Source organism: Liolophura sinensis, chromosome 8, assembly GCF_032854445.1.
Source record: "Liolophura sinensis isolate JHLJ2023 chromosome 8, CUHK_Ljap_v2, whole genome shotgun sequence".
Taxonomy (NCBI): domain Eukaryota; kingdom Metazoa; phylum Mollusca; class Polyplacophora; order Chitonida; family Chitonidae; genus Liolophura; species Liolophura sinensis.
The window spans coordinates 31507848-31533528 of NC_088302.1; the positions used below are offsets into that span (position 1 = coordinate 31507848).

Consider the following 25681-nt stretch of genomic DNA (forward strand, 5'->3'; position numbering starts at 1 on the left):
AAAGAAGATATTAACAAGAAAGAAAAAATAACACATACACCTGTCCGATAAATCGGCGTTGTGCTTTTATGGCGATTATCACCGACAAAAACGGTTTTGTATGATAGTTAAAGTGCTACAGTAAGGCGAAATATCAGTACGTTATTGCCATACCGCCTCTGTGGTCTGCTTCGACAGGATAGACATAATCATGATGACACTGACAGGCGTGCAACAGTACGCGCTCACTGATTGGACGATATCCCAGAGCTGCCCCCCTGGAGACTGCTGGTGCACGGGTAACAAGGAGATGCTGAGCAGCATGAGGACGAAGATACAGGCTCGGCTGACGACCATCACCTCACGCTCGTGAGCGTTTGGACGGAACACCAGCCACACGTCGACGGAGAAGAGCGCGCTGGTGCTGTTGAATACAGACGTCAACGTGCTCATCAAGGCAGATAAAATGGCCGCCAGCATCAGACCTTGTAATCCTTTGTAAAAAAAGAGAGGTATAGATATGCTGTCTTATTGTTTTCCTGTTTGGAGAAGAGTTTACTTAATTCAATGATGTTTAACGCTATATTCAAGAATAATTTACTTATGCGATGGCCGTCAACTTTACGGGTTGTGAAAACCGGAGACAATTGGCGTTCAGTCAATGTTAGACTGTGTAACTTGAACGTGGTCGACCACTTATTGACAACAAGACCTCACGAGGCCTCACAAGATCTACAAGGCCTCACAAGACCCCACAAGACCCCTCAAGACTGAGAGTAGAATACTTACAATTCATAAGACCTGGACTGAACCCGTACTTTGCGTGTCCTAGCGATTGTGTTTACTCAGATATCCCCGTTGAGTTGTCATTTGTAATGTACCTGTGATTGTTTCGTTATTTTTATTTCGGCTCACATATTTACTTAAATGATTTTATTTTATCTGATGGATTTAGCAGGCTCGTTGAGAATCATGTCAACAGATCTAGGAGTTCGTCTCCAAAATTGTGACACAGGATGTGTCTTTGATCTAGCAAGTCCGTATAAAGGCAATCAGTAACACAGATCTATCAGTTTGAAACTGTGATTGACGACAACGATAAAGAAAAATGCGCAGTAACATTTCATTAAAAGCGATGGTTTATTCTTTGAATACATTCTTACAGTAAGAGATAAAATATTCCAGGGTGAAAGTGTAGTGACTTTATTTTAATGATTACTTTTCTCACATAACGGTATTCAACGGTTCACCAACGACGAGGAAAATTGCCTATCTAGGAATAAGCTTTCTCGCCTACGGTAATTCTGTCTATTTTTCATTTTTGCCTTTACGTTGACTATTTGTGACCAAATTTGCTGTAAAGCAGTCATGCCTTAGAACAACAGTCAGTTCCATTTGGCCCTGAGTCGCCACTGAGAAAGATATCATACCGCAAAGGGTTATAGGGACTGCAACATCGTGCGTTATATGTTAGCGTATAATGCATAAGGCTTTGAGTGTATTATGAGAACAAAGATCCATAAATGGGTTGCTCTTCGATACAACAGACGTTTCCGATATCTCCTAGATGTTTGATGACTGTAACTGTAAACAAAACCGCACGGATGAAGGTGTCAATCGATGGCTGTACAACCCACATCCCTGTTCGTCGTGTTACATGTTTACATTTGCGCTGTATGACCGAAAATATGAAAACAGACTACAATGTATCTATATCTTTCTTTATTTCTGTCTGGTCTGGATTTCACAGTGTTGCCTTTTACCTTTGGGTGAACAGGGAAATATTGACAGCTATTAAGTTGTCTGCATCTTGAGAGCACACGCCTCACAACAAACACTTACATGTCACAGACTGTAGATCTGAGATTTTAAATATACATATACGCAATACACAAAAAAGTTCTCTGGATCTTGATTACATTAGCCTCACAGCACACACTTGCAAATCACAGATTGTAGATCTGATCATGGTTATTCAAAGGTGCATCAAAAGTCAAGAATAAATATGATTTCAGAAAAGAATTGGATAACATGGACTTTAACAACTAGGACCTTTCACCCTGAGGGAAGACATGGATTGTGGACAATACAAATTAATCTTAATCTTATATTTCCTACATCAGTTTCATCTTTCCAAAGAATCCAAGTGGAACTGGTGTAAGGCCTGAACCGCTCCATTCATGAGCAGATGTTCAAGGCAGAGACAAGGTCCAAGACATGTCATTCAAATCTATGGGTTCAGAAATAGACCTCAGGGACATTCCATACAAACTTTAACTTTCTGAGCAGATGTCCAAGACAGACAATACAAACCCATCGGTTCTTGATTAGATATCCAATACAGACAATACAAAACCATCGGTTCTTGATTAGATGTCCAAGATAGAAACTACAAAACCATCGGTTCTTGATCAGACCTCCACGACAGATGAAAGCTCACGTTCGGTGCGTTGTCCGAATTATTTATTTCATATGACTGGCGGATACGAAGCGATTGTTGTGGAGGGACGTGAGGGTTGAAAAGTGAAGAGGTACAATACCTGCGGGCAAGACCTGAGACATAAGCAGAGGGTAAGCCATGTTCCAGCAACCTGTCGGGTTGTCACAGAATTCTTCGCACTTAGACGGTTCGGCGCACGCCACATTCTCTGAAATAATTAACATTAATCATTTAAATTAAACAGAGACTACTTTAGTTCAATCAGGGGCAATCTAACGATATTAAAGAGATATGAACTGATCTATTATCGACTTTGGCAAAGAATGAGCAACTGTATGCCATATATAATGTTTACTTGAGTTATACTGAACGTAACTGAAAGCGAATTTTATCTTGATTGTTACACGACGGCGGGCGTCGTGTAACTACAATATACTTTACTACCTTGTGAAATTCCAATCAGATAAATAAATAAATAAATTTTGGTGGTTACACAGGTTAAACATTAACCTTCTCTTACCAGGGAATAAGGCTCTGGCAATCATACCGGGGATAACGAAAAGAAATGCCCCGACCAGCTTTAGGAATCCAGCAAACACAGCCCCTGCCTTAGCGTGAGTAATGGTCTTAGCGGCCAAACATCTCTGGACCTCAACCTGTAGGAACGCCCAAAATCGCAACTATACGTCTAGACTAGGCAAATTCATACAGGTAGCAGAAAATCTGATTAAATGGCATTCGTGTCTCCTTCTATGTATGCACACTATATATTTGTATAAAGTCTCCAGATGACTTCAATGGGGAATGGTTCAAAACCTGCATAACGTGGGGTGGTGAGTGTAATGAGAGGGGTGACTTGCAATCACGGAACAAGAGAATCAAGTGGGGTTGCGTTTATTCCTGGGGTTATTTTTTTTTCAGAATAGCCCAATTTCACACAAACCTCTCAACATCTATACCTGATCAAAACACCAGTAATACATTCCCATAAACGTCAGGCCACTAAATGCGCCAGTCCAGGGCGTGTCGTCACTTCCGGGCTCCTGCAGCAAATGGAAGGCGTCTTTTCTTGGCATGCCACACGCAAATCTCATCGGGTCGGAGAGAGTGTAATTGGCAGCCGCCTGTGAATATCTGCGCTGCATATTCTCCCAACCACCAACTTTGTTTAAACCTGAAACATTAAACCGGGGATAGCTGGTGCGAAAGGAACAGGTTGCGGTAAATGTAATATCGCTAATCCCGCCCTTAGACGTATTTAATATTTGAGTGACATTTGTGGAACAAGTACGAATCAGCACAAGGACGTAGTCCGTACTCAGGACAGATGTCATGAAACAGTGATAAATGAGAATTTGAAAATTGCTGATGACAGTCTATAATCTTATAATGCATACCACACAGCAACACGAAGAAGGAGCGCATGCCATCAATACATAAACACAGCTTATGAAGATATGCAAGAGATGTTCATGAACTTTTTATATCCGGAAAAAGCAAGAGATTTAGATGCTGAATTCACCGGAAATAAAACCAATCAATTCGAATCGATGAAAAAATTATTAAAAAAATGAACTACCTAAATGGCCCCTTCCATTCTGTTCTGACGTGCTTCGTAACTCTATAAATTGATCTGAAATTCTCAGGTAGTCATGGGATACGCCAAGTTAAAGAAAGCGGAAACACGATGTCGCGTCACTCATTCCCAACACTCATATGGTTACAAGCTTACTCTGAGCAGCGATATCTCAGTCATCAATAAAATAAAAAGGTACGGTTTTTTAACTTCATGTGCAATACTTTAGCAATACCTTATCGCTGTATCTATACATTTGGTCTGGATCATTACGCTGCGTTAGCGCGCTAACCAACTGAGCCACGGAGGCCCCCAAGCATTCTTGTTTCAGATCATTAACACACATTTGTTTGAAGCATTAAACTTGACTTTGCTTTTCTTCACTTATATGATTTCTGTGTGGCCTGCATCAAGGATGGTGGGAAGCCGAGAGCCCCGCTTAAACCTCCGACCATTGGCGAGTTTCTGGAAAACACTTCCGCATGTGAGATATATCATATTGGTAGAAAGTAAAATGGATTCCGGCAAACTTTATTCAAACCACAGAAGAGGGTACCGCTGACCACTCGTGGCTACCAAGAACACCACAGAAGAGGGTACCCGTGACCACTCGTGGCTACCAAGAACACCACGGGAGAGGGTACCGCTGACCACTCGTGGCTACCAAGAACACCACAGGAGAGGGTACCGCTGACCACTCGTGGCTACCAAGAACACCACAGGAGAGGGTACCGCTGACCACTCGTGGCTACCAAGAACACCACAGGAGAGGGTACCGCTGGCCACTCGTGGCTACCAAGAATACTACAGAAGAGGGTACCCGTGACCACTCGTGGCTACCAAAAACACCACAGGAGAGGGTACCGCTGACCACTCGTGACTACCAAGAACACCACAGGAGAGGGTACCGGTGACCCCTTGTGGCTACCAAGAACGCTACAGAAGGGGATACGAATGTTTGTTTCAATGGATTAAACCACCAAAACAGTCCTCTGACCAGTCTTCAAATAAATAGATAGAATTATTGATGGTTGATTGATGATCTGTCAAACTCATCAAAATCTTACACAGAGCAGTCACACAGATAATATGTAAGACTCACCTTTAACCAATAAAGTGGTTGCTCCTGCCAAGAAAACACCTGTCTGTAAGGTATCTGTGTACATCACGGCAGGGAGACCAACTGTGTGTGAGGAAAAATTTTGTCAAAACTGTGACTCACAATAAATAAATTTACATTAAAGATATAATTTCACCGCGTCTTTTCCAAGAAACACGTTCATAAAGCGACGAAAATTTTTATGGAACATGCTGGAAGTTCATGGAATCAAAATCATACCTGTAATTGTGTTAATGGTAGTCACGGCCAGTATAGCTACCGTAGATATGTAAATATTCCATCCCAGGGTATACCGCAAAAATACTGTGCCAGCATAAACCTGCGTCTGTAAGATATGATGTAGCACGAAGCACTGTTGAAATACAGTAATTCAGCACGCTTATATCGCAAAAATGTATTTATAGTTTTAAATGGTTGAGTTAAAGTGAAAGACAACACCTGACTAAATGTTTATGTCCACTGAATGACTACAATTCAAAGTATCTTAAGCCGGCATTAAGTATTTTTAAAGATTTTTTTCAACCCAGTAAAAGTTTAGTGAATCTTCGTCTTGACACAACTTCAGCACGCCCCCATTATCAAGAGCAAGGTGATGTCACGTTTACTCTAGCTCTCTAACATCGAAGTTATTTTCCGTATTTTATTCAAAGAAGTAATATATGGAAGATAAAGTTCTGGACTTCGGCGATGAAGGTTAAAGTGATACATATAGTTTTCTTGGAAATTTGACACACCGAGAGAATATTTTTTCCACTGCTTTAATTGCTGATACAGTAGTCCTACTATATCATTTACAAGGAACTCCAGTGACTCTGTTTAAATAGCCTAGCTGCAGATGCACAGCCGGAGAATTCCTTGTTCAGGTCGTAGCCTCCGGAAGGGTTGTGCTGGTGATTTTGACTCCTGTTAAATGTTTACAAAACTACAATAGGATTGTTGTACAACTAGATTCATGCTCAATTTTGAAACAAATGGAAATAAATGTAAGTAACATTTAGGTTGATCTAGGCATTCGACTGTCGCTGGATTTCATGCTTCAGTTCTGTAGCGGTGGCTTTTAAGATGAAAGCAGTGCTGATCTAGATATCGCGGACGTCAAATAAAGCACCTCGGCTTGAACAGGGTGTTTTAATATTTCTACTGTATTTCACAAAAGAAAACAGAAAAAAGCATCCCTTGTATGACAGAAAGACGAAGGAGTAAAATTTAAATTCAGAGGAAAAAAAATATATCGTAAAATTTAATTTATTTTAAGCGTTGTCGTCTTCTCATTCCCATAAACGTTGGACATCCCTCATGAATTTTGCACTGACTCTGATATTTGTTATTTAGAAACTGCTGACTAAACGCTAAAACGAACGACAAAAAATGTAATTGGCGAGATGAATGCGGTATGGGCCGAGACGGGTATGCTACTCTCTGACATTATTTGTGATACCGTTGTTGAATATTAAACGGCATGTAGATCAACTGATTTTACGTCTTTAGTGGTCCGTAATGATAGAGATCTGTCCCACAACACAGCTTGAAATGGCCACTCGCCTTCACGTAACTAAATCCTTGTAAACGATCTCAAAATGTCGCCTAATGTAGTAGTTCTGTGTTATCATGTCACTTCATGGAGTCAATGGTAAAGTCTACCCTGACGTCACAGCTAAGGCCACATAATCTGATAGCAACGTTTTTGATTGGATAAAATTTTAAACATAGCTGCCTCGACTCACACCAGCCATGTGTGAAGTATTGTCATTTTGTTCTACATGTTATTCGGTGAAATCTCATTTAAATAATAAAGTACGATACTTTTTAGAAGGCTTGAGGATCCTATTTTCGAATGCAATATGTTTTAGCCAGGTGCTGTCTTTTTTGCTATCGTTTCAGAATGGCCCAAATAATCACATTTTACATCAGCCTCGTATATGTGCGTGTTATCGTTCAAAATCGGTAATAACATTCCTAAAATGTATAAAGTGGATCACAAAACTTCTCAAGTTTAGATACAAGTGGGAGTCTGATATTTACTGAAAAGCAATAAGTTTGACCCTTGTTTGTAAATACAGAAAATTTGATTAGCGATTTTTTTATGGAGTTCTTGCCATTTTTCACATGTACTTGTGTACGATATCACAGGGCCCGCGATGCGAATGTAAGAATGCTTGAAACATGATCGATTCTCATTAATACACGATACAGTTTGCAGTTCAGTGGAATGACAAATACATAGTCTATCCTTACCGACACCTTGTTGGCTATATAGATGACAAAAGATAGACAAGCTATTGTTACTTGTAACCGTTTACTGTCGTAACGTCGTCTGATGTATTGTGCCACTGTGTAAGACTGTCAAAGAAGAATAGAATGAGTCAGTGTGTGGCAATACATAAATAAATGTGCAGTACTATGGGAAAACAAGAACATGGCAACCACGAAGCGAGACAGAGCTTACCAAAAAAACCAAAATGCGGAATACGTCGGTGATACACAACTCAGCACCAGGAAAGGGGTAAAGGGCAACCATAATTGTACTGGTAGGCTTTGTTAGTGCTGGATTTACCTTGAAATAAATTCTTCCTTAAAATTAAATCATGTTACTTAAATAAATAAAAAAAACATAATAAATCCACTCAGCTTGACGTATTATCTTTCGTTTTACCTCGCTACAACTATTTTATTTCATCATGATATTTCATTTTATCGTCATTTACCGTACTTCTCCGGCCAAAATGCATTTACTTGCAATATATTTTTATGTGCATAATAATGCTCGGAACCGTTTCTTGGTTTGTTAATGTCATAAACAGAAGTGGTTTCGAACTACAGAATCATAAAATGGTAGTAAACTTACACCGCTTGTGATGTAAACCGGAACGCAGACCCACGCTAACAGTATGAGAAAGTATACAGCCTGAAAACACAAATTACAACAGCATGATTAACGATGCCAGTTAACGATGCCAGTATTAAAGGATACATAAAATGCTTGAGGTTTCTTCTTAATACGGAGTATATGATGTAGCCTTTCATATAAAAGTAACAAAAGTTTCTCAGCTAACTTCCTAATGCGTAAAAATGCTTTAAGCTACTAACAGTTTTCCTAAAGCCATAGAGATCAGTGAGGAAATTAAGTTTAATGAGGTGACGTCAACGGTGATAGCTGTCAAACAACTCTGACGCTAAGCTACTCCCACATTTCAAGTACATTCATCGATGACGTCATTTTCCAATATTTCCAACTACTGACGGAAAATATGTATACGCATAAAATAACTGTTATTAATACAATATATGCCTCAAGTCAATTTTTTGTGGCATATCTTTCTTCATTTTCCTTAAAAAACCATATAACCTTCATTTTATAATACCTATCCATGTATCTTTTAATTAAAGTGTTTTTAACAGCACAGCATAAATGAAATACAAAACACAGTGTAGCTGCCAATAAATATACACTGATAGCAAGGTTTTATATTGTACGCGTGACACACTGACGGAGGATCGTTTTACTTACTCACAAGTAAACGGCTTGATGCTCAGCACTGAGAGGTTAAAGCAAGGAAACTTAAGTGGTTGGGGCGGTGTCAGTATACTGTGACTGGGTGAGGTGTCACGTCTGGTGTCTTCAGCATGATACCTCAGTGGCGGCAGCACTTTAGCGGCATGAACTCGCCCTGCCCCAGGAAGACTCAATATATGTACATACACCTAATGACTCCTTTCGTCATATGATTGAAAATTTTTGAAGTACAACATAAAACCCCAAGCATACATACATACATACATACATACATACATACATACATACATACATACATACATACATACATACATACATACATACATACATACATACATACACACACACACGCACACGCACACACACACGCACACACACACACACACACACACATACATACATACATACATACATACATACATACACATATACTCGCGGTAGTGTTCTAATTTAGATGCTTTGCTCTAACCAATCCCTACAAGTTGTTCCTATTTTGTTGCTGGCTGAAATCTGTCAATGGTGTCTATTAAAGCTATTCTAAGACTTTTCATTTATCAGTTACTAAACTATGAAGATACCAAGCGACCGGCTTTTGTCAGAACTCACGTGCCATTCGTATATGAGGATGGCCATTCCAGACTCTGCACCAGACGCCGGGATTCCTACAAACATGTGCGCCCCGATGTTACTGGCGTACAGCGATGCTCCGATCTGTCAGCAGAATAAGAGTAAATGATTATGGCTTAACGCCACAACGGAATAAGAATGAATGAACACGAAGGTTCATTAAAACGGCGGCAAATCACAGAGAATGATACAACTTCAATGAGACGAAATGTTACACTATAAATGACTACAGCACACAGAGCAAAAACTAGAGCATCGAGGACAGTGTGAAAACTGGTACATGGTCACGAACTAACCCGGCGAAATATCGCCTTTTGTCCATTGACCTCATTTAGGCTTTCATTCTAACTGTTCATGTAAATGTTTACATGGTAGCAAATTGCACGCCACAAAAGCTTATAGACGCTAGAGCTTTATTGAGATCTATGGTGGAACATTACAGTGAGTGATCGATAGAGCATCATTCAGATGACATTTGACACAGACCCTTATGGCAGTTAGAATCTGGATGAGAAAGGTTACAAACCCTGATTTGTGCTGGCGCTCTCGTGAGATAAAATGTGGAAAATTACGGTGGATAGGGCAAGAGTCAAGCAGATGAAACATGACAGACCCTTATAGACGATAGAGTTTGAATTAGATGAAAGGTGATAAACCCTGATGAAAAAATAATCAAAGAAGATGATTTGAGATGAAAGGTAACAAATCATAGAGGATAACAGAGCTTAATTCAGATGAAATGCGACAAATCCTAATCACTTGGATGAAAGATAAGAAAGGCTGACAGATTCTAGCTTTTCGAAGAGACGGGAGGCGGCAGATAGTAGAGCTTTAGTCAGAAAGTTGACAAATGCATCAAGGTGTGCTATTACCACAGCTTCAATCTAAAAAAAACCCTGATAGATTCAAGCGTTTCGGTCACATAAACATAAATGGTGGCAATCATATTTCCACTCTGCATGTTTCTGCGTGTCTATTTGTGTTTGTGTGTTGTTGTTATGAGCTGTTCCTATTGCACTGATTTGCCGTGAATCATTCCAGTGAATGAAACGCCAATAATATGATATCTGTCTGTCTGTCTAAAAGGTGGCAAATTGTGGCGAATACTGCAGTGTCTGTTAGATGAAAAGTGCCAAATTGTGACGGATATTGGAGCTTCTGTCAGAGGAAAAGTGCCAAATTGTGGCGGATATTGGAGTTTCTGTCAGATGAAAAGTGCCAAATTGTGACGGATATTGGAGCTTCTGTCAGATGAAAAGTGCCAAATTGTGACGGATATTGGAGTTTCTGTCAGATGAAAAGTGCCAAATTGTGACGGATATTGGAGCTTCTGTCAGATGAAAAGTGCCAAATTGTGACGGATATTGGAGCTTCTGTCAGATGAAAAGTGCCAAATTGTGACGGATATTGGAGCTTCTGTCAGATGAAAAGTGCCAAATTGTGGCGGGTACTAGAGCTTCTGTCAGATGAAAAGTGCCAAATTGTGACGGATATTGGAGCTTCTGTCAGATGAAAAGTGCCAAATTGTGACGGGTACTAGAGCTTCTGTCAGATGAAACGTGCCAAATTTTGGCGGGTACTACAGATGAAAAGTGGCGGATGCGAAAGATTTTGTCAGATGAAACGTGTCAAACCATGGCGTGTACTGCAGCTTCAGCAAGATGAAAAGTGGCAGATGCCAGAGATTCGGTCAGATGAAAAGTGCCAAATTCTGGCCGTTGCTAGAGCTTAATTCATTTAAACAAAAAGTAGTAAGTTCTGGTCGATGCTAGATCAAAGCTGATTCAGAATCGATCGCAGGTGTAAACAATGTAGCTTTTCTTGTACCAACATAAAATAGCACTTGTCACGGGTCGATCTGTGCAAACAATCACCAGCTAGTTAAGGACAGGGTGCTGTATTTGTAGAACAGAAGTGTGCACTGTGCAGATATTGTTCTGTTGACACATGCATAGATTCGACACTCTTTACCTCGTACCATTTCTTCTGTGCCCATTCTTATCAAAAGAAACAACCGGGGGCTCACCAGAAACCTAATTACACCAAATGGACTCAAAGTTTAGTGATTTTCTCCAAGAGTCTGGTTGAAAGACGCTTTGAAACAAACATGTTTCAGACGCACAGACAACGGCTTTGAGATATATGTATTTAATGTAACTAAGTTCGCCACGCTTTAATATTTCCTGTGTTTCATTAATTCGTTTTTTTATTCGTAAGATTTAAAAAAAGAGGTTATATATGATTCGAAGAAAATAATAAAACTTTCACCTACCGGAAACCATGTCATGTGACGACTTGCCAGAAAGTAGTCCGTTGTTGTACCACGGTCTGGTCGGAGGGTAGCCTGCAAAAAGGTGGATAACGATGAGAAAAATCACACCCACTTTCAACTAGCCTACAGACTTTAGAATTTAGGTATCAGATTAATTGATGTAAAAGGCACATTATACAGAATCTTTGATAAAAAATTCTGTTTTTGTATCTACTCCATATTGCATTCTTTATTTACATACTTGTTATTCAGACATGAGGGGACAAAAGTGACCCTTTGCAAGCTACTGACCAACTGTTACAGTTTATAACTTTTCAATCAGGCATATATTAACATTTCTTGCATAAGTTCTTACATTAGTATTAACAAATGACATATACAACGACAGTAGTTTCTTACAATTTAATTAGTGTCAAGTACATCATTATTTTTTAGCAGTGGTACTACATTTTCAGGTTAAAGATTTAACCGTCGTTGAACTTTGTTTCACAACAGCTGTGTTCTGATTTTGTGAACAGCGCACTTCATTCAACATTTGTCCTAATAACTAGAGCGTTAACCGGTTGCGATGTATATCTTTTCCTTTAAATATTGCCTTTGAACTTAAATTACCTTTACAAACAACCATATATATCCATACTCCTACCCTCAGTGAAAAGAACTGACGCCGAAGAATTAAAGTTGTACACGAAAGAAAGTTTCAGTATACACAATTTATAACTTAGGCTACTGTGAAGTGATCCATTTTTTGATATCAATGTTTGCTGTAATTTTATTTATATCCGGTTTTCTCCACCAATAAAACTGACCGCCATCGTAAAAATAGAAATATATTGAGCATGATGTATAACAATTAAACAAATAAATAAATCTCATGTGTGGATTTAATAAACAATCAAATAAACAAATTATTGATCTGTACCCCACGAACTAAAAGTCTACAGGTTCCCTTTTCAGCACCGGTATTAAATTCTCATCTCATGTGTGCTGTGGTTATAAGATGCGTCACTGAGCTATACATTCCACTTATGACCAGTCATACATTAAGTAGCTATCACACCCTTATTGTCCACTCTGGTTGTGTCCGACATGTCGAATGAACTTACCCATAGTCCCACAATCAGAACAATCACTAGATAAATGGCAAGGGTCAGGTAATCCGTCCATTCCAGTTCCGCGTGATCGGACATCTTTGGGTGTGTTGCACACATACAGCAGATTCATACACATACAGAAATGTGGACTACGCTTCTCAAAGTCGATTAAATTTAATCGACACGCATTACGTGACAAGGGCCCTCCGGAGAAACATCAGCGTCTTCGCGTTTCGCGGATACACACGTTATCTGACGAGGTAGTGTTTGGTCAAGAACGATTTACAGGAGGCAATAAAGGGGCATGTTTGCCCTGATGGTTGCGGGGATAAGAGTTCCACAGGGGTGGCGTGTTCAACTGCAGAACACGCGCGCCTTGTCTTCTTTCTCGTCAACAGGACAAGATCAATACGGTGTGGTTAATACAGACATCGCTTCACTGTATTTAAAATGACCCTTGTCACAGTTAGTGGCCCTTCAATGCAAATTTCTAAGGCAACCATTCCGCCTGGCAAAAGCCATCCTGACGTCGATGGAATGGGTTGCTGTTTGGATCGAGGATGCGTTCGGTATAGAGACAGGCATTATAGAACTCCACAGAAAAACCAAGAATTTCAGGAAGCGTATACATTCTTTCTCTGAGTAATCTTCTACTATGCTTCCGTTCTGAATATAATGGTACGACAGAATTTTGTTCACGGAAATCGGTAGACTGTCTGTGGTATGAGACATTGAATATATTTATTTACTTTGTGCCTTCGAAACAGGCTGTAGCTACTCTGCAACACAAATCATTCTCTAAGGTTATTTTTAGACTCGGACATGGAAGTTTCGAAATGCCCGGCTTTCATTCTCCACAGGACCTTGATGGCAATAAGCAATTGACAGTGCTTTATGCGCGGTGTGATCTTGCCAGAAAAAAGCAGGTTTGGGTAAGAGATGTCCAGTTGCTTTCAGGTTAAGGGAAAAGCCAAGCCTTCCTCTAGCTGTGATCAAAATAGATGTGACCCTAAACTTTGAGTCATCTAAATACCGCGGGTGTTTGTAAGAGCAAAAAAAAAAAAAAAAAAAAAATCATTTGCAGAGACGTTACGACCATGGCCTACCTTAAAGGTTTCTAAAAGTTCCCAAAGATACCGGTACCAAGCATACTTTTTCCTTGCCCTGCATGACACATATCCCAGGAACAATATAACAACGATTTGTTATTTTGGTACAGGAAGGGTTGCATGAAATGATGACGTTTGGCCAAAATATCGCAAATTTTGGACTTTTTGGTATTGTATCATTTGTCAGAGGATGACAGTAGTGGCCAGATTGAAACGCGGTCATTAAATTACAGTTTGTGTTTTTTGTGGAATATCTTTTGTTAATCGTTTACATGTTAACAACAGTAATACAAAAGGAACATCCACTGTGTGTGTGTATGTGTGTGTGTGTGTGTGTGTGTGTGTGTGTGTGTGTGTGTGTATACGCTAGAGATAATAAAAATGACTGCTTTTCGAACCTACATCATAACTGTATCTAATCCTGCTTAACCCGGGGCTAGGATGCTAATGTTTACAACAACAGCATGTTGGGTGGGGGGACCCAGCATGAGCAGGACTTAAAATTCACAGCTTCCGCATTGTTGAGAGGCTCCTGGGCCATTGCGCCGAGCTGGTGTGCTAACAACCTCGGCCACGGAGATTTCTCATGCATCATTGAAGACTGGTACTGCTTATCTGTTATACATGTTACCGGTGTTTTTACTATTAGTGTATTTTTTTCGTTACACATACCTTAACAATGCCTTAGGTAATGCTTCTTGGAAATGGGTTTTGCGATTATTGACTATCGCACATGTATATGAATGTTAGACTTGATGTTAAGATTCATTTGGTTTATTCCAGTTTCCTACACCTATAAACTCAGAGCCATCGTAGAATGGAAAGATTCTTGAGTATGGCGTTAAACAACAGTCATACAAATAAATAATAAACAAATAAATATATTACATTCTACGGGTTTAGTGACGCTAGGGAATGCGATTTAAGAATTTTCAGTAACAGTTTGAATAAAAACATGAAAGATTTACCATATGCTTTTTTGACTTGTCACATCAGCATTTTTCTCCACATACTTAACACGGTAGAAGGTCTACATTGTCGATTCGCGTATAACAGTTATATGTCTTACATTCTTCCATGTCAGAAGTTATCCCCCCTTCAATTCAACACCTGATACATGCAGGCAAACAACTCAAGTATGGGGACCCAGCTATGATGCAACATTGATTTTAGATTTGGTGAGGCTCTACACCGAGCACTCCCACGCCTGGCCTGGACAGGTGGGCTGGGGTTCGCCCGTGTATTACATTTCTCTCTCAATCTCCGTTAAGAATTTCACGCGTATTGATGGATGACTCGTGTCAGACATGGATAATATAAGGTATGTATATTTCTTTATGTATACTCTGTAGCCATTAAGTGTCCTGTAAATGAGCTATATCAGTGTTAGCAACTATCCGTACATAGGCCCCTGTCAGGCATTTCTTATATGTATGCAACAGGCCTTCATTTACAGCTGACCTGGTGTGGAGATCGGAGGTTGGATTATTCTGCATGGGGTAAGAGACTGCGGTGGTAAACACGAGTGAGCACATTATACGACCTTGTAGTTTTCTGCTACTTGGATATAAGGACTGCAGGCATACATTACCACTTGATCGAGCCTTTACAGTCAAGCTGTATAACTAATGCTGCTGGCATGCTGGCCTGTAACAGCGTAAAAAAGTTCCGTGTACATGCATTTATCTCTCTCTACACATCGGCTACGCAATAAAGTGTATATGGTGTGAATTATTTTATAGATAAGGAAATTTAGTAAAGGTAAACAAGGTCATGCGTATATGTATATCAACCATATGTTTGAGTGACATATTGGCGGGGTGATGCAAATAGAGTTTACAAGTGGGCCGGCAGATTCGGATCGGTAAATTAGGTCATACCTTTATGACCTGCACTAACTAGCTCAGCTGGCGGGTATCACAGCTGTTCTCTCTATTCAGGCCAGGAATCTATCCAAAATGTAGGCTTATCGACAACATAGCTAATTTTGTGTTAGTGTAAGGAACAGAAGAAGCCATTAGAGGGTTTTGTCAGGTCAGTGGGGGATTTTTCTTTGCCGTCGCTACATCTGTATGTTGTGCATATACGAGCCTGCTGGGTATATCAATTCACACGCATACAGCCGGTAGAAGCACTTGGATGTCGCAGCATCATATTACATATGATCGGGTAAGGGAAAATTACAATATTTATATTTATTTATTTGATTGATGTTTTACGCCTCACTCAGCATTATGGTGGGACGAAGCGGGACAGTGTCCTGGGGAAACTCACGACCATCCGCAGGATGCTGGAAGACCTTCCCACATACGACCGGAGAGGAAGTAAGCTGTTCTAGAAATCACAGTACCGCTTTGGTGGGAGGCTGTTGGGTTATTGCACAGCGCTGGAACGCTAACTATTAGGCCACGCTGGTATAGCTTGAATGCATGTATATAGCCCTATTTTTATGTTACATATAGTAGAACGGGTTTAACAGCTAGCTTTTTTTGGCCATATTCAATCGAACGAAAATGAAACAACACTGGTACAGAATCAATGAATATTTTCTCTTTCAGTTGTAACATCCTTATTAGTCTTCACTAGCTAGGCGTACACAGTGTGTATAGAGTGCGCGTATACACAAATAAAATAGACCATCGTATTATATCTCCTCCAGGCATCGTGCTTACGGTTAGACAAGTGGTACAAATACAAACACGTATATTTAATGGATTCAGTGGCGTCATTCTAGCACCACTAGTCATCTGGAAAGCCCCACTGCTTTATGTGGGGGTTGTTCATCATCACGTGCTGGCAGCAGGCACTGTGGGATTGTCCGCTTTTGTAGCTGATTCCAAATTTTCATGTGACTTGTAGGTCGTATAAGAGACAGTAGATCCGTATAGAGTAACTGAGGACTGTGCAAATGTCTAACCACGGACACTGCAAACCGCTGGTAGAGGAGGAGTATTCTCCTGTGAGTATATATTATTCTACACTGAAGAAACCCGCGTAACTTCATTCATGTACAGTTACTTATGTATATACTTAGCTATATAGTTCCATCCGGACTTACTGCATATACCCTTATCTCTGTCCTTTGAGATTGTATATTGTTTGTAGGTTAATGTCCGGTGCTGCTATTAACGCAAAGTCCTGAGCTACTGGAGACTCGACTTTTGGGAGTTATACATTTTAATCCATGGGCCAGGGTACAAAATGTCACATCTTGATAACACCTAGCGTGGTCAAATCTCGTTGATTTTTTTAGAGTTGCTACATGTCTTTAGTTCATGTTTTCATACAATAGCCCTAGCAGATGGGTAACTTTATATGGGTTATGCCCCCTTTAATAAACATGCTTACTGTTCAGTGTGCTAACTAGCTCATATATTGCCAACAGTCACACAATAACAGCGCTATTTGAACTCCCAATCAATTCAGGAACTGAGTGTTTACCTTGAGGAATACTGCCTTAATTATTTCAAGGTAATATTTTCAAACATAATGGCAGATTTGTTGACCAAAGACATTTGTTAACATTTTTACCCTCTCTGGGGTAGGAGAGGGTGAGCCTACAGGGGGCGAGAAGAACTGCATCAGCAGCCAGAAAATGACAACACACTTAAGTGTACAGGTCAGCTGAATATTCAGTCAATAACGTACATGAAATATAGACAAAATGTGAACTGCTAAATTTTCTTTGCTTCATAAACAATACAAACCACCCTTTTAAATTGGTAGTATGATATTAATAACTGAGAGTCCACGGTATATTTACGTTTCTCCTGCTTTTTGTAATTTTGCGCAATGCCGTATAAGGTGATTTTTCACTTTATTAAATGTGTAATGAAGCTACCATTGCAGAAAACATGTTAAACTAGGTTATGGCCTCCTCAAGTGTTACCAATATCATGTCTGGCCCACGGACTATGTATATTGCTGAACATTTATTACGACTAACGCAGAAATATTATATCCCATTCCTTTTAACTGTTGTGTATTGTCACTGAATATTTTTACCTAATGCTGCTTAAGCCACAGTGTTAGGGGCCGTACAAGTCGCTGCTTTTTAAGCCTTTACATGAACAGTTAGAAAACCCCAACTGACGTAAATTAACGACACCGGTTACGTATGCCCATTTACCAAGAAATACACTGTTGTCGCTGCCCTAGTTTTACTCCGGATGTCGTTGCCTTTTGTATCGCAGTGTTGTTCTTTAGTACTGGTGAAAAGAAAACGAAACTACAGAGGTTAGAGGCAGTGTATTAGCTAGTTTTGTGAACTAAGAGTTGGCAGTGTTGGTAGAGATCCCATTTATTGCAAATCCATTATCTGGCTGAGTCTGCTTTGATAGTGTCTCTAAAAGCGATATCTATTCAGATCATCATTTCATATGATAGCGAATATACATTATGTGTGAAACGTTGTACTAATTCACAATAAATGTCAAAGTCTAAGTATTATTTGCCAGCGTTTGTTAATGTTTCAGAATTCTGGCTGTAATAACTATGTTTCGTTCAACCTTGAAAAGCTATTACGCTAATTGCGCATAGGGAAAACTTTGTATCGATTGGATTTTTCTCAATATATGAAAGCTGATTTTTGTAATAATCTCACATGTCGTTTAATGTTTAATATTAAATGTTTCCATGGCATGCAGTCGTCCGTGGTGTCAGAGAAACCAGGGAGTGTGTATGGAACCGCGGACAATGTCCCCCCAGCCTACGCCGCCGAGGACAAAGGTGAGAGGTCCACTCTGATGTCACATTGGCATAACCAATATACTGGCCACGCTGGTATAACCAGTATACTGGTCACGCTGGTATAACCAATATAACGGTCATGTTGTAAAACATATAAGGGTCACAATGGTATAACCAGTATCCCAGGATAACGGTCAGACTGACATAACCAATACAACGGGCACCCTGGCATAACCAATATAACGGTCACGCTGGTATAACGAGTGTCCCAAAACAACCGTCACATTGATATAACCAATATCAGTAACAATCACACTAGTATATATATATATTGCATGATATAAACAATACCTCAAGATAAAGGTCACACACGTATAACCAGTTTTGCTGGATTTATAACTTTCACTGGGATATAACCAGTCTCCAAGAAAAATCTTCACACACGTATGATCAATATCCCAAGATAACGGTCGGCTAATTGTCAACAGAACGATCCGAAACGCTCTCCAGGTTAGTGATATGATTCAACAGAATGACAGGTCACAAGAGACTGCCACCTGGATTTCCAATTATCTGACTGCAGTTTTCATGATTCATCATATATATAACCATCTCTGTGCGTGCTTGGCATTGGTGGGTCATGACAGCTCACGTATAAACCATTTTCACAGAATGTTCATCATATGTTCCAATCATTGGTGTCTGACATTGCAATGATGATAATTCGTACAATGCGACAAAATGTTCCCGGAGGTAGGGGTGCTGAGGCTGTAACATTCACTGCATTATACCGAGCTAATTACGTCACTCTCTGAAATTCACAAGAAAGATTAATATCTTGTTTCAGCCAGCGACCTACTGGTAGTAACTATATAAGGTATTAGGGCCTTCTAGTGGTATGAAAGGCTAACGGGCTAAGTGTAACACCAGGTATTGTTTACCCCCAAGCAACTGCTACAAAGCAGGATTTCATAAAATTATCCACTTTCACTTTCCTTGAAAGTGAAAATAGTGCTTTGCTACTGTATAAGGATTTACATGAACAGGATAAACCCTAACTGAGGTTAATTGACAAGAGCCCGTATTTCACCTGTGACGTGCGACCATTTGCCTGATATCACACTGTCCTAGCTGCTATCTTTTTATTCTCTATGCTGCACGTCTTTAGTTGTATTCGAAAGAATTTTTTCCATAAACATAACATCATCCATCACATACTGTATGTGTTAATATTTCAGGAAACTAAAAGCAAAACATTCTAAACTTTATAGGGATTCAAGCCACTTCAAGCTGCATTAAAGGCGTTAATAATGTTCACGTGAAGTAACTTTTATGTGTTAAAACATGTCGGTCCGTTTCGCCACCGCGTAAGTTATCGTTGCTTCACATACCTAACTATACTTCTTTTAATCATCCCTTATAGCCCCGCCGTCATACGCGTCTCTGCGGAACAAGCTTCGAGAGAGTCGAATTGAATCACAGTCCACATTCCAGTTTCTGTGGAAACTCATCGTCCTTGTCCTGTGTGGAACAGGTAGGTTATGAAGAGGCCATTAAGAGACACAAAATGCAAAGTCAAATTTAAATTGCACATCTGTGATACATATAATGTTCTGATGTACCTTAAAATGAACCTCGCTGATGGCTAATGGAGTACAACAGATGGAAGATTTGGCCGCAGACGAACCTGCTGTTACGCCTGAAAGCAATGGAACAGTATGCTAAAGACTTGATCGTTAAAATACACCGGTATGATCTTACCAGGGCTACTATACATGATCGGAATGTATCCTTAGTCAGCGGCTCCCCGGTGATGAATATAGTGTACTATACTCCATGTTGCTCACTCGTATTTGCTCACTGGAAGTGGGCGGTGTTCCAGTGCTTACAGCACATGTGAAATGGGTTCAAATCCAGCTCTGTACAGGGAATTTGTAGATTCCTCCTTGCTGTCTGTATATGTTAGCCTTGGTGACAACAAGCAGTTAACGACGCTCGTGTGGCGGTGTAACGGCCACTTGTTTCTCAACAATTTGGCGTATATATCTGTACTTCAAATGTGGGGAAGTTTTTCAGTAATTTACCACAGGTAGAGGGTTTATCTCCAATAATCCCGTTTCCTCCACCAATAAAAGTGACCGCCATAGTATACAAGTCATAACTCTATTATGGTGTTAAATTAACGACAGTCAAATACATGAATGAATATCTCCTCATTTTCTACCCCTTGCAGTTGGTTACATACTCATTGTAACTCTGATGTTCCTCTTGCCGATTGCAATGATTACTATGGGTAAGTGAAATAAACAATATTATAGTAGGCAAGTATATATACAGCCTATAGTACTGATAGATTAATACTAAAATAGCGTTCAGCTATAAAAATATGAAGATTGATAAGTGACGAATACAATACATGGGGAGGAATAGTTGTGCCAGTGAGACTGGTTGAGGGAATAGTTGATTATAATATGTTGTAAAACATTGGAAACGTGTCCATTTGTTCCCTTTACGACTATATCATTGCTATTAAATATTTTCGGTGATTTTGAAATATAGCATGTGTTACATGCATTTTTTTCCTCCCCGAACGAATTCCCAAGATTTCTCATCACTGGGGGATACTTTGATCCGGATAAAGTGAAGTAAAGGAAATACTCATGCTACACAGATGCTGTAGTTGGATGGCGAGGCACTCTGTGCTTGGTGGGATTAGTACTACCTAAAATATGGATGGTTCTGTGGTGTCGAATCTTGCAAACTTAGTATACTGGAATTCCACATTTGCTTTCTGAGGGTATATTTTTTTTCACCGGGTTAATAATTATGCTGGGTCGAATTCCGTTAAGATAAGACCAACCACGCATGTCCAAAAACTTGTACTTTTCCAATGCACACTGATCAGCAGTAGCCGTTTACAAAAATACCGGCAGCATTGATGCCGTGATACTAACCAAAATTGGATTCCAAAGCCACGTTTAGGCTCCCATTCTTTTTTCTAGGATTATTTATGTCACAAAAAAAAATTCAGCCCATTCATTGTTTTGTTCATGAATGATGAACTCGCCATGATCTGATGACCGTAATCTTTAATCGTAATTTAGAAATATGGAGAGACAGCACAGCAGGTACATGTATCCCAAACTAGCTTTAGACCAGCTTTATTCATCTTCCCTTTCAGGAGCATTGTACTTCCATCAGTGTAGCGTTGAGCCTTACATCCCCATCTATCTCATTGTCATGGGGTCCTTCTCGCTCTTTCAAATCATCGTCAACATTGTCCTGAGGTACAGGAAACAGCCGAGTAGCGGCGAGTACGACGACGAGGCACAAGACAGGATGAGGCCGTTTGAAGTCCTCATCACGTGCTTCATCCTCGGATGGTTTATAGCGGGTGAGCTAGTAGACTTTGTTGTAGGGAATCTAATGAGGGTATAGAGGGTGAGTCCTCTTAAATAGTTACATGGATTGTGATGATTCTCGATTCCCGACAGTCTTCGCAATCTTTCAAATATACATGGTTACACCATGATTTCACACAATCGTCTCAAATACAGTCTAGCTACAGACATAGCAGAAGCTAAACCCAAAGTCTGAAGCTTAAGTTATCATATTTTTTTATTTCTTTGTTCCATGTACTCAAGAATTTTTGACTTGTATGACGGCGTCAGGTTTTGGGGTGGATAGTCATACACCTCATAAACCTCCTGATTTAATGCCGTTGACGAACCAGCGGGAGCTGGATTCGAACCCACGATCTTCTGAACAAGGCCCTGTCAGTCAAAGCAAAACTACGTTAACCATCTGAACCAACGAAAAGCCCTCAATTACTATAGCATAGTGTGTTTTTGTAGTAGTGCCCATCTTGAAGTTAAAAGACGAAAATAGAAGTCGAAAGTGAAAGAGACGTTTACTTCTTAGTTTATTTAAAGAACCTAATTATCGGCTGAGCCGGATCTTGGAGCCGGATTCACAAATAGATCGTAGGGGTGTCACGTGGCCTTTGTTGTTGTGTTCTCGTGACAGCCAAATGTCACTGTTTAGCATATATATAGGGCTGACGTTGTACTGTCATGCATGACACCGCCTATACAAAACAGAAGGCACATGCCTCTGACAGCTATGTATTGACATTATTACATTTTGCTCTTTGAAATAATTACCACGCTTTTTATGCTGGTTGTAAGACAGCCTTGTTATTAAACCCAATATATTATCATTCTCAGATAATCTCAGTTTTTATTTTACCTCATGCTGGTATGGCATCAACCCGGGCATTTTGGGCCACTAGTGTATCTACCACATAAAAAGCGCAATGTAAATGTCAAAACCTCGCAAATCTATTGTTTTCGATTCTTAATGGACTGAAAGACAAATTTTCCTCCAAAATGTCAGGTTCCCGATTTAGCAGATTAAAATCAGTCGAACACTCATATTTGCCATTATGGACGCATATACAGCGTTAATTGTCTCTTTTCCATTTCAGTATTTACTGATGAATGGAATGCATTTGAAATTTATTAATATCAATGTATGGTCACAGAAATATTGTATTGAGATTGAAGGGGGAAGGCTTGTGACGTCAGTATGGATATTGATTTCAAAGGAATCTAACAGTGCTCTTTCTAATTTAAAATGGTATGATTGGAACATCTTTGCTATGCAAATTATGCAACTGTGATTTGTGTTTGTGTGATTTTGAAGGCAACGTGTGGATCTACCGTACATACGGCATGTACCAGTGGACAGACAAGGCCGCTGCCAACTACTGCAATCGGGAGCTCTATCTCTTCTCTTTCTGGATCACCAGCGCCATCTACATCATGTTTGCCTGTCTCTGTTGTTGTGGCATCATTGCCTCAGTCATAACGTACTGTTGTCTTGGTGATTGAAGGAGGGTTTCCGAGAACGGAGCGATGCTAAAGGGTTTCAGCGAACGGAGCGATGCTAACTGCTTTAGCGAACTTTGAAAACATTGATAAGTGTCATATCGACGAGGAACTTCGTATGCTTCCTGAAGCGCTGTGCAAGTGCAGCTGTATTAAAAGTGCAACAATTCTCTTCAAGGTGTTTGTTCCGTCGCCTTTGACATAGAGAGTTTTACTCTTAAGATATATCGAAAAATGGACTGTTTTTATTGCCAGTGAAGACTTTTAAAGTGCTGCGAAGAATGCGTTGTTTTCTGCATTTCCAGGTCTTCTCTCTGAATGTCTGAATGGAGATTTGTAAAAGATATTAAACTTGTTAACTTTGCTTTGTTTATTTTGCCTCGTCTGTTTTTTTATGATTATATCTTGAGGTACACTATTTATCCCTTGTCTGCAATGAATTGGAGACCGGGTTAGTCACTTCAGAAACATATCTATTATATTTTGTCATTTATTTACATTAACATCCTGTTTAATTCACTTAGACGCTGTAAAATACTCTAAATGTGAAAGTTTATGAAAGCCTGAAAGATCATGTGATTGTGAATAAAAATGTTTAATCAGTACGACTGTAAAGAATCATGAGGTGTTAATTTTAATACGTCATTAGCACAGGACTGTTAAATCGGCGAAAGACTGTAACGTATAGGAGAAGGCTGGTGGATTACGTGGAAGACTTTCCGGTTGGCATTTCTCCTGATGTAGAATTTTTCGTTTTTTTTCTTGTAAAACTAAAAAAAATCAAAAGTTATTTATCTGCTTTGTGGGTGGCATTGACGGTGTGACCCGTATCTGACCTATTTTAAGGCCACATACCAGGTCCAAGATTTTATTTTATCTTATGGTTTTTAAATGCCATGCATGCGCGGGAATTTTCCTTTTACTTAAGGGCGGTCAGTTTCATGTGTGGAGGAAACCAGTGTGGCCGGGTTAAACCGCCGACATATGGTAATTTACTGTCGAACTTTCCCACATGTGACGTACAGATATGGATACTATATTAGTGAAAGACCTAGCGTCATCTACCATGCAATTATTATCTGTGAGGCCGCCACAAAAATTAAAAGTGGCTGAATATGGCTGTTCCGTGTCAAAGGACGGTTTTAACCCGCACTTCCTGTGTCTGATAGCGATTTAACGGCAAACACCTTTCACCGTTGGACAACCAAACGTTTCTTTGGGTGCAGTGAGAATGGAATGGCTTGACACCTCGAAGGCAACCAAGCTAGTTTAAGTTGAATAACCTCAAACATTACAAGCGGCAATATAATTGTTAAATCATTGTTAGAAATTGTCAACAATTTATTTTTTTAACCCGCATTTCCTGTGTCTGATCGCGTTTTAAAGCCAAGCACCATTCCCCATTGGACAGCCACCCGTTTCCTTGGGTTCAGTGAGATTGGAATGGTCTGTCAACACCGTCGGGAATCTGCCTATCTGTATGCTGTCAACCCTTTCTCGCATATGAAAATGTCGACAGGGTGCTGAAATGCTTAAACACTTATTTTCAATTGTTTTAAACAATTATTTTATCAAAAGAGGTAGATTAAAACGGCAAAGATGCAGATAACTCTTTTAAGAAATTGGCTACAAGGTTAACTTAATGCTAGGAAGTTGTCCTTCCTGGACATCAAATAATGACTATTACCGGTATGCTAGAACCTATAGAGGGGAAATGAATGTATTATCATCCAAGACACTATAGCTACGAAATATTCTGACTTACATGTAGTTTGAGGTGTTTAATTTTCATGGAATAACTATAATACGTATTTCATAAGTTCACCTGGTACATTACTCTCCTCAGTTCTTGTAAATACTAGATTGTCACGCTGACTTTGCGAGTAAAGCAGCCGGTCCGTCCAGGAAGTGTGGTAGCCTAGTGCTTAGTGTATCAGTGATAGCTGATAACTTAAATCTTGAGTTTATTTTTGAGCTTAAACTTTGGGCGTTTAAAACCAGTGTGCCTTTGCACTGTCTCGCACGACACATTCTAGGCTAATGTAAAATCTGTTCAGTGTTATCTCATCACAATATAAATGTTTACAATAGTTGCTACAAGGCCACTCGTGACAACACATCTACGCTGACCAACGCCATGCATGATGAGCAAGTGTTCTGTTTCAGCGTAGAGGGTTAAAATTCCACTTATGATAATAATGTCACTGGACCATCTTAAACGCTATCATAGTATCATAGCGACATCACCCATAACACAGATACGTACACGGAAGCCATGATGGGATTATTAGGTGAAGCCTTTTACAAATATTTTTTTCAAAATAAATGTAGCTGAAGTTAGTATCTAAAAACTACTTTCAGTTAACCTGCCT

At 39.8% G+C, this 25681-nt stretch overlaps 2 protein-coding genes across 3 annotated transcripts; one reads left to right on the plus strand and one right to left on the minus strand.

Moving 5' to 3' along the window:
* Nucleotides 1-141: 141 nt before the first annotated feature.
* Nucleotides 142-12718, minus strand: LOC135473413 (sodium/glucose cotransporter 4-like). The gene is made up of 6 exons (XM_064753262.1): nucleotides 12635-12718; nucleotides 11529-11600; nucleotides 9236-9340; nucleotides 2940-3075; nucleotides 2520-2627; nucleotides 142-473 (listed from the first exon to the last, which is right to left on the minus strand). Exons 1-6 carry the CDS (start codon nucleotides 12716-12718, stop codon nucleotides 142-144), a joined length of 837 nt encoding a protein of 278 aa, XP_064609332.1.
* Nucleotides 12719-14911: 2193 nt separating this feature from the next.
* LOC135473010 (transmembrane protein 272-like) lies at nucleotides 14912-23922 on the plus strand. 2 transcript variants are annotated; one of them, XM_064752779.1, is made up of 7 exons: nucleotides 14912-15052; nucleotides 16591-16690; nucleotides 18378-18459; nucleotides 19844-19954; nucleotides 20654-20713; nucleotides 21602-21814; nucleotides 23125-23922. In XM_064752779.1, the coding sequence occupies exons 2-7, from the start codon at nucleotides 16640-16642 to the stop codon at nucleotides 23310-23312; spliced, it is 705 nt and encodes a 234-aa protein (XP_064608849.1). In that variant the 5' UTR covers nucleotides 14912-15052; nucleotides 16591-16639; the 3' UTR covers nucleotides 23313-23922. The 2 variants fall into 2 exon arrangements, with proteins under 2 accessions (XP_064608849.1, XP_064608850.1); XM_064752780.1 differs by lacking the exon at nucleotides 14912-15052 and adding an exon at nucleotides 15713-15900.
* Nucleotides 23923-25681: the final 1759 nt, after the last annotated feature.